The 13312-nt window shown below is 46.9% G+C and overlaps 1 protein-coding gene across 1 annotated transcript in view; it reads left to right on the top strand.

Moving 5' to 3' along the window:
- Window positions 1-13312, top strand: part of KLHL3 (kelch-like family member 3) — a 28642-nt gene that overhangs the window by 6463 nt on the left and 8867 nt on the right. The window contains exons 2-6 of the mRNA XM_010080489.1: window positions 1090-1252; window positions 4225-4334; window positions 9272-9388; window positions 10375-10524; window positions 13085-13202. Coding sequence (XP_010078791.1) covers window positions 1090-1252; window positions 4225-4334; window positions 9272-9388; window positions 10375-10524; window positions 13085-13202 — 658 coding nt within the window. The remainder of the gene's footprint in view (window positions 1-1089; window positions 1253-4224; window positions 4335-9271; window positions 9389-10374; window positions 10525-13084; window positions 13203-13312) is intronic.

Below are 13312 nucleotides of genomic sequence, written 5' to 3'. Positions count from 1 at the left end.
TAGAAAAGACCTGGGGCAGGTCGAGAGTGTGCTGCCCTGATGTGGAATGGGACTGTGGGGGCAGCGCAGGCAGAGATGGGGAGGGGACATCTTTTTCCCTTCCCTGCCATTGAGATCCAGAGAGGTGAATGCTGTTAACCTATTTGTTTTGTTTAAATGCTGCTTGTTTTTTTGAGTCGGAAATAATTTTCCGGAAATCTGTGGTCAGATGGTGAGCACAGATGCCCAGGTGGAAGGACATGTGTGAAGCAGCCAGAGCTAGCCAAGAGCTGGGGTAAGACACGTCTGCAGTTGCTGTACGACATAAGAAAGGAAGTAGCTGATGTCATGGGCTGTCACATCCTGACCAACTTTATTTTCTACTTCCTGTCCCGCTCACTGGCCTCAAAGGTGTTTTTTCCAGCAGATGTCACATTCCTGATCCACTTCTGTCTCCCTTTTCTGCTCTTAGTTTTGTAGATACGAAGCAGTACCTCATTTTCAGATACAGTCATGAACCACAAGTGTCCACAGCATTTTGTGGGTGAAATTGAAGGCTGTTGGGTTGAACAGTTGGCCCCATCTTTCCGGAGAGCCTTCCTGTCACCAAAACCTGCTTGAGCTTCTGTGAGCTCCCTCTTTTACACGGCAGCTTGGACAACCTGCTCACAAGCCAATATGGTTATGTTGGAATAAGAAAGTTCAAGGTTTTGAGGAGTGCTGGGCTGCTGTGGGCTTTGAATATGATGGTAATGCATAGAAATAATATAAAGCTCTTCAGGGGAAAAAAAAAAATCTGTGCAGGACCTACCTGCAGCAAAGCCAGAAATTCAGGTACATCCGTGGTTGCTTGTGTTTTGTCCTCTCTTTGCCTGCCTTGAGCTCTTGGGGGGAGAAGATGTGAGGAGAGCTCTGCTTTTAGCACAGCATGGGATAGCTGTTTCCATCTCTGAGATCTTCTGCATACAGATGGTGCTAAAACTTTAACCTTCCTTCTGGTACCCCACAGGGATGCGTTCCTGTCTGAAGGGAAATTGCATCTAATTTGTGCAAGCTGTGAATCCAGCTTTCTTTGTTGCTAACTCTAATTCTCCTTTCTTGCCTTTGCAGGTTTTCTTGCCAGCTGCTAGCTTATTGCAATTGATGGATGTTAGAAAAAACTGCTGTGACTTTCTTCAGTCCCAGCTGCATCCCACAAACTGCCTTGGTATCCGAGCTTTTGCCGACGTGCACGCGTGTACCGAACTGCTGCAGCAGGCAAATGCCTACGCAGGTGAGGGAAGGCTTGTCCGTTTGTCGAGTTAAACCTGCTTCCAGGTACAGCGACTTGTAGGTTGAACAAGATCAGCATGTCCTGGTTGGTCTCTTCATGCCCCTAGTATGAGAACAGGGGAGGGAGTGCTTCATTGGGTTGTAGATGTGTAACTTTCTGTGACGCTGCAAATTGTGAAATGTGGTATGGTCGCAGGGGAACACCTAAGGAGTTAAAAAACCTGATCCCCTGGATCCCAGCCCACAAAATAGTTCCTCAGTATGTTCCTAGTAAGCTCTTTGGCTGCCTGCTCAACAGCACGGTGTTGGCGTGCTGGTGTCCTTGCCATGTACGCTGCCCCATGAGAGCAGTAGGCAATGCTGGGGATTTGTGCATTCTAGCAATAAATGTCACCAGGCAGAATTAAATCTTGTGGCTGGGAGTGGGAACGCTCGGCTGAAACTCACACAGTTTGAGCCTCTGATCCGTGGAGCAATGGCCGCTTACCCCAAGGGTGGCTAGACTCTCGTTTCCTTGAGAGTGGATGTGTTTAATTGCAATAAGTAGGTGCAGGCAATGGCTTTTGGCATTTCTGTTCTATGTCGTAAATGTAAAGCTGTTCCGAGCGGCTCCATACTCTTAACTCCCCAGTGCTTTCCAGTCTCCTCCGGCAGAGTTGCCCTTGACTGCTGCTTGGGAGAAGCTGGTAGTTTGCTCTGCTCAGTCTGTTTTTCTGTCCATTTCTATAGGGGAAAAATACACCTGCCGTCTCCCAGAGCACCTGCTCTGTCCTGCATCATTTTCTTTGGTGTGTTTTTGTCCTTAATTGGACCATAAGTAGGCTCAGTGGAATAAAAATGTGTCCACCAAGTCCTCCTCTATTCTCCTGCAAATAAAAGTAAAACCTTTTCAGCTGCTCTGGCTGTATTATCCCCTGGAGGAAAAGGTACCCTGGAAGGAATGGTTAATTGTATAAAGGTTTGCTTGTAATATCTCATTATCCTTGCTTCCAGGCCCTGTTTAATCTTTAACCCGACAAGCAGTGCATTCACTGTACATTTATTTGGTTGTTTGGCAATTAAAAAGTCTGCTTTGTTGTTTTATTGGCCTTTATAAGTCCCAGTTAGTACAACAGCCCATGTAACGTTAATGGAACTCCATCAATAAAAATGCCATTAAAATTCTTTTCACTGTGTTGTTTATGTAACAGTGTTAAACCAAGACAGAAGTCCCCAAGCTCAAGAGTCCATGCGTGCATGAGCTCAGTTACTTGAGAAATGCTTCGTTCTGGCCAATGGATAACTTGAGTAGGTGGAGGAGCCTTCCTGATGCAGGCACACGTTCCTTTATTGAAATCAGTAAATATTTTTACCTGCTTCCAACAAATAACAAGGATCAAATATCTTTCTACTGCCAGACGCCGGTCCAGAATGAATAGAGATTGTGTCCAGGAGTCAGAGTGCATCCAGCGTACTGTGTGGGAGCGTTTCCTGCTTCTCAAGCATTTAAGGCCAGAAGAGTTCATTAGATCTTATATATGATTTCCAGCATAACAGGCTATTAAAGTTTATCCAGATACTGCTGTTTTGAGACAGAGCCTTTGGCTTAGCTCTGGTGTTGTGGTCCCCATTAGACCTAGTAGGGTCCGTGGTTGGGGAAGCCCAAGCCCTCTGCAGCACCAGATCAGCGAGGAGTTCATCAGGTGTGATGTCCAAGATGCTCCTCTCTGGAAGTTACACCAGCTTGTGTCCCTGGGGTGCTGCTTTTTGTCACGCAAAGTACTTTGCAGAGGGGAAAACGAGAGGCAGATCTTGCTCCGGAGGGAGCTCTTTGAGATGTGAGTCTGAGTTTCTCAAACCTAAAGGGATTAGGGCTTGAAAAGAGCTGCTTCAGACAGTGTTTGAGATTTATATTTCTGTGTTTCAGCCAAAGATAAATGGGACTTAGCAAATGGCAGGTGAGATTAAATCGGCATGTATATGTAACAAATACTTGCAAAACTGAAACTTTCTGCATCTGGCTAACAATGGTTTTGACCTAGAAATTATTTCTTAAGAAGTAATTCTTTCCTAGTGCCCTCTGGCTAGATGTAAAGCCTGACAGATTTGATGATCCTTTCTAGACCTGTATTGTAATCAGTCATAATTCTTCCAGTTTGGGATTATAAGCAGTGATGCATATTTTGTTTTCAAGTGACTCCCAAAGTTACAGCTTGGAGGTGAAAAGGGAGAAAAAGAAATCTGTACAGTCTCGGACTTAAGTGGAAAGGGGCAAGGCTGCCAGGGAAGATGAGTGCTGGGGGTTTGGAGCAGGAGAAAGGTTAAATGTACACATCTGGGGGAAGAAGTAAAAGGTGGAAGGAGAGGAGAGCTGATCCCACCTGCATGCATGGGACGGGGGTCTCCCCCTTGCCCATCTCTGTGTGCCCCCTCGCACATCCAGATGCAGCTGGATGCTCTGGGGTCCCTCACTGTTTGCTGCTGGGTGTGTGCACCAAACTGACTGTTTGGCTGATTCGTGTCAAAAATGGGCTTTCCTTTGAATACCTACAAATAGTAGGGACCCTTGCAGTCTCTCATCCAGATGTTGAGCAGACCTGATTCTGTCTAGCTTGTTGAAGTGGTCAAGAACTGAATCGTGAGGTGTCCAGGTTATTTACTCCTTCGGAAAGGCATTGGCACTTTTCTCAATTGCCACTTCTAATCGTATGTGCCACTGGAAGGTACTTAATGGCTTTGCAGAAAGTTAAGTTCCCATTTAGTGTCATTTATGAAAGTGTCTCATGGGGCTAGCGTTACCTGAAATAACATCACATTTCTTTAACCTGCTCTGAGACTATTTTCTGTTTCTGTTCCGCCGTGCAGTCACAGAGTGTTGTCTGGGATGCTCAAAGCTGTCATAATAGCGGTTCTCTGAATGCTGTCGACCTTCCACTGACTTAAAGCATGGATTTCATTATAATTTTCTGTTCCCCCTTTTCATTTGTTGAACAGAGCAGCACTTCCCTGAGGTGATGCTAGGAGAAGAATTTCTTAGCCTTAGTCTGGACCAGGTTTGCAGTTTAATATCAAGTGACAAGCTCACAGTCTCCTCTGAAGAAAAGGTACAGTAAATTGTATAGCAACAGTGCATGTAAGAATGCTGGGATGTTTCTAGATCTTGCATTGGGAACTGTTCTCATGTTATGATCTTTAGGGGCCATTTTCCAACACAGATCACATGGAAAGGAAAATTAAAAATAATGCAAATCCTAAAAATAACATTCACTTGGTTGTTCTTTGTAGGGAGTAATGATTTCTCAGATCCGTATCTCTTCCAAAAGCCCTGGGGGACAAAACCGAATACCTTCCCTCTCTGGAAAACTAGGACCCTCCCATCTGCTGTTGGTGTAAAGCTCTTATTACCTGCCATAAAACCTCGAAAAAAGGTGACTTTCATTAGGCCAGTGAGGAGTATTGGCTTCTGTTGCACGTTGGACAGAACAAGTAAAGGAGGCCCACAACCAACCAGGAAGGAAAGAAACATTTTTCTAGCGTTATCAGTGTTTTTAAGGGAAGAGGGGAAAAAAGATTGATGTTGTTTTGTGGTTGAAATGCTCAACATGCTTTGGGTAGTCTGTAGTCCTGAGAAAGAGGGTGACCAGTGGTTACAGTACTTGGTGAACACCAGGACCTGCCCCTTTCTCTGGGGTAGGATGCTTGTGTGATCTGCAGCAGGGTTCTGGGGAGAGGTATGTGCCTCGAGTCCTTCAGCTCACCTCCAAATTGTTGCTGCGGGGAGATGAACACTTCTGGGAGGCTACAGGAGAGCTTGAGGATTATGTGGCTCGTAACTTCATAACCTCTCTTCAATGCCTACATTTTTGTAGAATTATAAAATGATTTGGGGTGGAAGGAACCTTAAAGCCCCTCCAGTCCCACCCCCTGCCATGGGCAGGGACACCTCCCACCAGCCCAGGTTGCCCAAAGCCTCATCCAGCCTGGCCTTGAACCCCTCCAGGGATGGGGCATCCACAGCTTCTCTGGGCACCCTGGGCCACTGCCTCACCACCCTCATAGGAAAAAACTTCCTCCTAATATCTAATCTAAATCTCCCCTCTTTCAGCTTTAAAACCATTACCCCTTGTCCTGTCGCTACACTCCCTGATAGAGTGCCTCCCCATCTTTGCTGCTGGTGGATGGGGGTTTTGGTGGGATGGTGCTGGACCAGGTTGTGTTTGCTGCTGCTGGTGAGACTTTGTGTCCAGATGTGCGCACCCATCCCACTCAGCCCCTTCGGGTTGCAGACGTGTGTGCTTGAGCCCATCCGGACCGCAAAGCTTGCCGGCAGACCCGCACCACGTGAGGTGCGAACGCAGCGATGCTTCATTCAGATCCTGAGCCAGCAAACTCGGAGGCTTCGGGAGCGCGTTTCCGCAGGCGTGGGGCTAGCGTGGGCGTCTCGGCGGGGTGCTGCTCGGTGCCAGGCAGGCAGGGCCAAAAAGGGAAAAAACAAAAGGCGTGAACTTGCGGCAGAATCGCCGTGCTTGAGCCAAGCAGTCTGCAAAGGGAAGTGCAGGTTTAGGAACCAATTTTTCCAGTTTTGTGCAGCATTGTTAAAAAGCTTTTATTGGCCTTGTGCCCAGAGAAATCAAAGTGCTCCCTCCCTCATCTGAGCTTTGGACAATCAAAACCAGTATTTCTTTAGCCGATTGTAAAAGTTGAGAATGCAAGGCAGTGGAAGGAAATGTTAAGCATAAGCTGCACGTTCAAAACAGCAGATCGGAATAACAGGAGAGAGGCAGAGGGGGATTGGAACATAAACATGAAATATGTGCTGGAGTCCAAAGAAGTGCTGAAAATTCAGGACAGACCCATGGGCTGCTGTTTTCTATTAGCTTCATGACAGACATGCAGTTTTCCTGACCTTCTTCTTCCTATCTGCTAATGTATGAGATATATATTATTAAAAAAAATAAGTATATATAGATAGAAGTATATATATGTCTGTGTCTATATCTAGAGCCACGAAGATGGTCTGAGAGCTGGGGCACCTTCCGTATGAGGACAGGCTGGGAGAGCTGGCGTTGTTCAGCCTGGAGAAGAGAAGGCTCCGGGGACACCTTCCAGTGCTGAAAGGGGGCTACAGGAGAGATGGGGAGGGACTCCTGATGAGGGGTGGAGGGATATATCGCCAGGCCATCAGGACTGCAAAAGTTGTCTGCTACCACAGGAAGATATTTTAATTGTGAAACAGTGACATTTTCCCGTTGTTCAAAGATGATCCTCCTTTCTCTCCCTCTCCCCCATGCTGTTGCCACCCTCTGCTGTTGCACCGGCCCTTTTGGCCTAGGGCAAAGGTTTATTTTGGTCCCTGCCTGCTCTTTTTGCTGTAGCTGAGTACTTTGGAGAGAGTTTTATCAGTGCTTTCTGTACCTCACATAGTTGTCTCTTTAATTAAAACAGTGTATGCAAGCAAGGAAAAACTATTAAAAAAAAATCTTTATTCATATTTATTAATGATACGGGATCAGTGTCTTACAGCCCTTGAGAAAAGGGCTCCTGCCAACTCAGAATAGTGACAAAATAAATTTTTTAAAGGGATGGGATTTTTGGTTTGGGGATTTTACAGAGAGTCCAGTAATGAGTTCATTGTCTCATGCTGCTAACATGCAGTAGAAGCTGATGCACAGTTTGATCCTCACTCCTGGGAGTAAAGAACAACTGGATTTTTGGCTGAAGAGACTGGGAAAACATCTGGGCTTGCTCTTTGCCTAGGTATTGTGCAGAAAGGGGATATTCCAGGCTTTTACCCTTCTGTTCCACAGAGTGGGAAATCTGCTTCTCCCAAGCTTGGGACTGCTCCTACAGCCGGGCAGGTGTGAGCCGCTAACCAGCCCATGCTTCTACCCTAAATGAAGCTGGGTGGGTGCTGGGTGGGTAACACTTCGTTCCATCGCGCCCCAGCAGCGGGTCTTGTATGGCTGGAAAAATCCCATCTCTGGGGGGAGCGGCAGCAGCTGCTGGGGTCTGCGGCGGGCACAGGGTGTGGAGGGAGGGCATGGCTGCAGTGGGAGCAGATGTGGCCTTTAAATAGACATAGTACTGCCTTGGATTAAGATTTGTTTTCCCCCCTTTCATAAAATTAGGAATTGGAGACAATGGAAGGTGCCAGAATCTGATTTTTGAAAAATTTGTATTATTTTTAGAGTGGGCACAGAAGGGTGGCATCAGTGTGTGCTTAACTCTGGAGCGGTCTCCAGCACCGATGCAGCAGTTTATCCTCGTGCATGTTTGCTTCACCTGCCTTTTAGACTTGGTCACTGTCATCTTGGGCTGGAGCTGGGTGTGTGCCAGTCTTGTGACCTGCTCTGTAGCTCAGCGTTTTTCCAGAAGAGGTTAATGAAAAGCATGTTTGTTGGCTAAATATTTGCTTCATGCTCCTTCCCCACTCATTTGCAATTAAAAATCCCACAACAACCTAGTTTCCACTTTAAAGACCTTGTAGCCAAAGTGAAATTTTGTTTGTTTACTTATTTTCATTTAAAAATACTTTGAGGTTCTGCAGTAGCTATTTTCCTCTGCGTTTGCTGGGGTTTGATGACATGGCTCCCTGTTGCATTGCTTCAATCCTCATCGCAGGGTTCTGAATTCCAAACAGTTCAGCGAGAGCGTTTGTTGGCATAGGAAATGAGGCTGGTGCTTTGCTGCTTTTTTTAAGTATGGAGTTTAGCCTAAGAGGAGGGAACCCCTTTTTGTTCTGCCTCTGCCAGTGCATCCTGCAAATCCATCTGCCAGCAACAGTTGGGGACCAAGGGATGGTGCCCTCGGTTCTGGTTGATTTTGTCAAATTAGTGACCTTGGACCAAACAAAATGGTTTCTTGGGGAGTGGTGAGAGAGACGAGAAGAAAGAAAATTAGATGTGCAAATTGGCCTGACCATTTGGTGATCTCGGAGGGAGGCTGAAGCTAAGGGCTTGTGCTGGGGTGAAGGGCCAGCAATGCTTTTCGGAGGAGGCACAGGATGGCTGGGATCTGCGGGAGATGGCTGTGCTCAGCTGCCCGCAAGCAGCTGGGTAGCGAGAGTACTTGGGGAATTTTTCCTGGAGATGTGAGTTAAGGGTCAGAATTTAATTCTGACTCTGTGGGGAAACTCCACTGTGAGGAGCCAGATCCTGCATCTGAGGCTGCACCAGCCCCTCTCCTTGCCTTGCTGCGTGTTTCAGGAATCCTGTCCCACTCCTGGTGACATTTTTAGGTCTTTCTTCTGGGAGGAGTGTGGCTGCTGGTTATATAAGCAGATGCATATTCATGCCAGGAGCCCTTGTAGGATGCTTCTGCCCGCATCTGTTCAGCGCGCAGGGCTCTGTGTGGCTCCTCCTGCACGGGCTTGTTTGTGCCCATTTCGTCATGGAGTCAAAGTTTGGATGCTTATCTGAACCGGTTGGATCTGGGACTAAAGCTGGATTTTGGTTCAGACCAGAAGTCCAGCATACCCTTGTTTTCCTGCAGAAGTATCTGGGTATTTTTAGCAGGGAAATGCCTGCGTGGCTGCAGTCAGGGGTTTTTCCTGCACGTGTGGTGACCTTGTCCTGAAGAATTCTTGGGTTGGGGGACAGTGATTAAATATGATGGTGAACGTAGTGACTTATGGTGTGGCCGGAGTCCTTTGGGAGGGGCGATCTCTGTTATCAGGAGTAATTGTTGTGGCTGATTTCATGAATAATGCCCAGTGCAAATGTCAGCAGGCTAATTAAGTTTCCTGGCTGCCTTCCAGTACTAATGTCCGAGAGGTGTGTGATTGTCCTGGACACACACTTAGCTTCGAGAGTGATACAGCACATCTAGATGTGAAATTGCTCGTTAATATGCATGGTCAGCTCACCTCTTCGCTGCCGTGGTGCTCGTGCTTTGTGCAGAGCCACGACTTTTTCATCTGTTTGATAGAGATCTTGCACCTCCTTCCTTCAATATGATAAAATCACAGTGCTGCTGATTTTGGGTAGGTGACTGTGCAAGCCAGTTCTCTCTTCACCGTTTAATTGTACCTTTATCTGTGCAGGTTTTTGAAGCAGTTATTTCTTGGATAAATTATGAGAAGGAATCTCGCCTGGAGCACATGGCTAAACTGATGGAGCACGTTCGCCTGCCCCTCTTGCCCAGAGATTACCTTGTACAGGTTAGTCTGCAAATAAGTGATTGATACTTAAACTTAAGCTGCTGGGAGCTCCTTAGTGGCTTGCCTGTTTGTGTCTGAGATGGGTAATTTGGCATGTCACTGGGTCTGTAAACAGAGAAATAAAAGGAAAGACTGGGTGGACTCTGAAATGAGTGTGTGTGTGCAGAAACCTTCTTGTAAACGTGACTTTGGCAGTGCTGAGAGCAGGGCTCCTAGCCCTCTTGGTGGAAGCATTTAGAAGGGAATATCTTGGGACTTTTCACCCTGAAAATACCCAGGTGGTGTTACAGGCTTGTGTGTGGTTTTTTTTTTTCCTAGTGCGCAGGTAAGTTTAGCTTGGTGAAAACATTTCATGTGTGATAACTTTAGCTTAGGATGTGTTCTGCACACAGAGATGGGTCTGTGTGATGGGCAGGTGAGATGCACTCTGACAGAGATTGTTCTCAATGAGTTAATTCCTGGGACTTGAGCCCTGATAATGAGCCCAGAATCCCCAAAGGAAGGGGTTGCTACATGGGCTCTTTGACTACTGTGCTTTTATTATGTGTCTAAAAAAAAATCAATACAATTGATATTCAGTTGGTGTTCACAAGATGTATTTTTTTTCCTCCCAACTATATATTCTGATTGAGTAAAAGATATTGCCTCTCTTTAAAAAAAATCTGTCTTGAATGAAAGAAATTAGTGATTTTGTACCCAGACTCCTGGTGAATTCTCTACTGGAGTGTCTGGCAGAGGGTAGCAAATAGAGGGAGCACTGCTGCTCTTGAGTGATCCTGGAAGAAAGTGAGGGGCTGGGATGTTACTGCATGTGTTGCTTTGGGAAGAGGCTGGAAGTCTGTGTCTGTCTTCTGCATTTTTTTTCGTTTAATGTTGGTTCTTTGGAAGAGAAATTCCAGGTTTCATGTTCTTTCTACAAAGCTCCTTGTGACCTGTGCCACCAAGTACTTCGGTTTAAATGACCTTTCCTGCATGTGTGTTCTCAGACAGTTGAAGAAGAAGCTTTAATCAAGAATAACAACACCTGTAAAGACTTCCTGATCGAGGCCATGAAATACCATTTGCTTCCTCTGGATCAAAGGCAACTGATAAAGAATCCCAGAACAAAGCCGAGGACTCCAGTTAGCCTGCCAAAGGTATGCTGAGTTTGTCACTTCGTGTCACCTCACACCGTATTGCTGGTGGCATTTTCTGTCTTTGAAAGGAGCTTGTGTACTTGCCACGTTACTTCTTATTAACTCCATGATCGTCCTTTGAAGTGTGTGACTCCCTCTTCTGGTATTGCCTATGTCCATCAAGTACATCATAAAGTTGGATAAACTGAAATAAACCCTTAGGAGAAGCAATATCTCTGCTCCCAGGGACGAGAGTCTGTTCTTAAAACATTTTGTCAGCCACAAGTGGTTTTGTGAACGGCTGTTGCTCCTGGAGCTACGGTGTGAGAATTGCTGACGCGGGAGCGGCCGTGGCTGCTCGGAGGGCTGGCCAAGGCTTCTGCTGGCTTGGAGCGCTGTGCTGGAGCCCTGCTGAGGAGGGTCACAGCGGGTGTCTTTCCTTTTCCTGTATCCATAATCAGAAGCTGGGAAAGGAGGAAACAACAGCACCCAGACCCGCGGGCAGGAAGTCTGAAGCAAATTTCAATAGACTCAAAGCAGCTATAATAATAATAATAATAATCGTTGTTACTCCTCACATCACCCTGCAGGCGTGCGGTGCTCTGGCCACCACTTTATTAGTGAAGAAAAAAATGACAACAGGAACTATTTTCCCTATGCCCCAGAGATAAACCGAGTTTTGGCACAGTCTCTCTCAACAGCCTGTCGCTGAGGTTATTAATAAGCATTTCGGAGATTGTGAGACATCGAAACCCAGTATATTATTTTTCTAAGCACAAATCATAGGGAGCCTGGTTTGTGGGACAGTGCATGAGATCTGTGCTATGAGGGACTATTCAGATGTTTAGATGTTGAACTGTCCGTTGAGAAGTTGTGGTTCTGTGGAGCGTGTTGACGTGTTGTGTCCTTTCCTCCTGCTGGTGCTGAGGCGAAGTTGGTAGAACAGTAGCTCTGGGGGGTATCATGAAGGGCTGATGTGACCCTTGTTCAAGGACTATAGTTAAGGATAAAATGAACAGTAAGTGAGTTCAGAGGTTCCCAATATCTTCTATGGCATGACCTGTGAGTATAAATCTGCAGGTCTCTCCTCCCTTCTTTTTAACTCTAAGGAAAAGGGAGAAGGTGATGATCGTCCAGCAATCCTGTTACTGAGAAACTTTCATCTGATCTGTTGGTCCCGCTGATGAGGGTTTACAGTCTGCTGTGAAATCTCTTAATTCTGTAATCGTGTGAAGCTCTTCTCTCCACGGAAGACTGTTAGACAACCAGTAGTCAGGCTGCTCATTTAGACTGTTTGCTTTCTAATGTCACATTCTCATCTTTGTAGATCAAACAGGCCACTATTTTTCATACTCTTCAAATTCTTTAAATTGCTGTCTAGCTCTGTACTTTTAAAGCAACCGTGGTTGGAGTTCAGCTCATTACCCAAGTGACCGCGAGTGCTGATCTTATCTCCTCAGCTGCTCACAGCCGCCTTGCAGGCCTGAAGCCAGTTTCCCATCTACTCTTTGTATTTGAAGCCCCATTTTCTTGCTTCTAGCTCCTTGGCCTTGTAAAAATCAGTTTATCTGGGGCAGTGTTTGCTCCTCCTGACTTGCTGTGATAAGGGGAGCAAATCCTGCCTCTTGAGAGCTGCGGAGGGTCGAAGGAAATGTGTTCAGAACAAAGTGCAGGTCGAGCTGGCTGTAGCTGCAGGTGGTTTGGGTGCTGCCCGTGCAGTGTTGGTGGTTCTGCAGGGCCCAGCAGAGGCTCAGGAGCACCCTTGAGCGCTGAGCTGCCAGCTCCTGGGACTGTTGCCCCCGGGAAAGTCAGCGAGGCCAGGGAGAGTTTGTCTTCTGGCGGCAGACAGGCCAGATTTGGGAAGGATCTCACTGCACACCGTCCAGGTCTTCTCACTTTTCCACCAGCATCCACCACTTGCTGTTGCTGGGAATGGAGTCGGGGGCTGGACGGACCCTTAGCCTGACCTGGCAGAGCAATTCTTGCACTCTTGATTGCCCTTGGTCGCCTTCACATAGATCTTCCCTATCCGTAAGGAATTTAGTTACTGGGTTTGCATCAATACGTGTTGCAGCCAAAAGCCTTAATGAAGCTGGCAAATCACTTCTTTCGGCAGCCCAGCACCCCACCTCTTCATGGTCCTGGTGATTTCCCCGAGTGTCATCTTCCCCGCAGGTGGCAATACAGCTGTCAGGTTTTATTTGCTAAGTGGCATCGATTATTTTTAGCACCACCATGGAGATGATGACTAAACACTAGGCTGTGGAAAACACTGGGATCTTCTTCCCTTAAAAATATTTCTGCAGCAAGTCTTGCGTGTGCCGTGGTGTCAAACAGTTTTGTGCTTCATGGGGAAATAGGGCAGGTTGCCCACCTCGGAAACAGTGAGGAAGAGTTAATGGAGACTGATTAAAATGCATTAAACTGGAGATAACTTTTTCCACCCTGCAGAGGCTTTCTGTAGACCTGCAGAATGTTTCTGGCAGCCGTTCTTGACCAGGTTGTGGTGATGGTTTCTTTGCAGAGAGCAGCTGCCAGGGCTGGTGTCCGAGGTTTTCTAGCTCTTGTCTTCCCTCTCCAGGTGATGATCGTGGTGGGTGGGCAAGCACCCAAAGCCATTCGCAGCGTGGAGTGCTATGATTTTGAGGAGGAGAGGTGGGATCAGGTTGCTGAGCTTCCCTCCCGGAGATGCAGAGCAGGTAACGGGAACACTTGCTGAAACTTTTCCAGCGCAGCTCTTCAGGGCTGGCTGGATGTCCTCAGTTGTCCCTTCAGCCTTCCTCTCTGCCTCTGGCCTCAAGCAGCTCTT

The sequence above is a fragment of the Pterocles gutturalis genome, unplaced genomic scaffold (genome assembly GCF_000699245.1).
Source record: "Pterocles gutturalis isolate BGI_N339 unplaced genomic scaffold, ASM69924v1 scaffold18459, whole genome shotgun sequence".
Classification (NCBI taxonomy): domain Eukaryota; kingdom Metazoa; phylum Chordata; class Aves; order Pterocliformes; family Pteroclidae; genus Pterocles; species Pterocles gutturalis.
The sequence above is the reverse complement of the archived record's forward strand: the minus strand, read 5'-3'. Positions and strand labels throughout refer to the sequence as shown.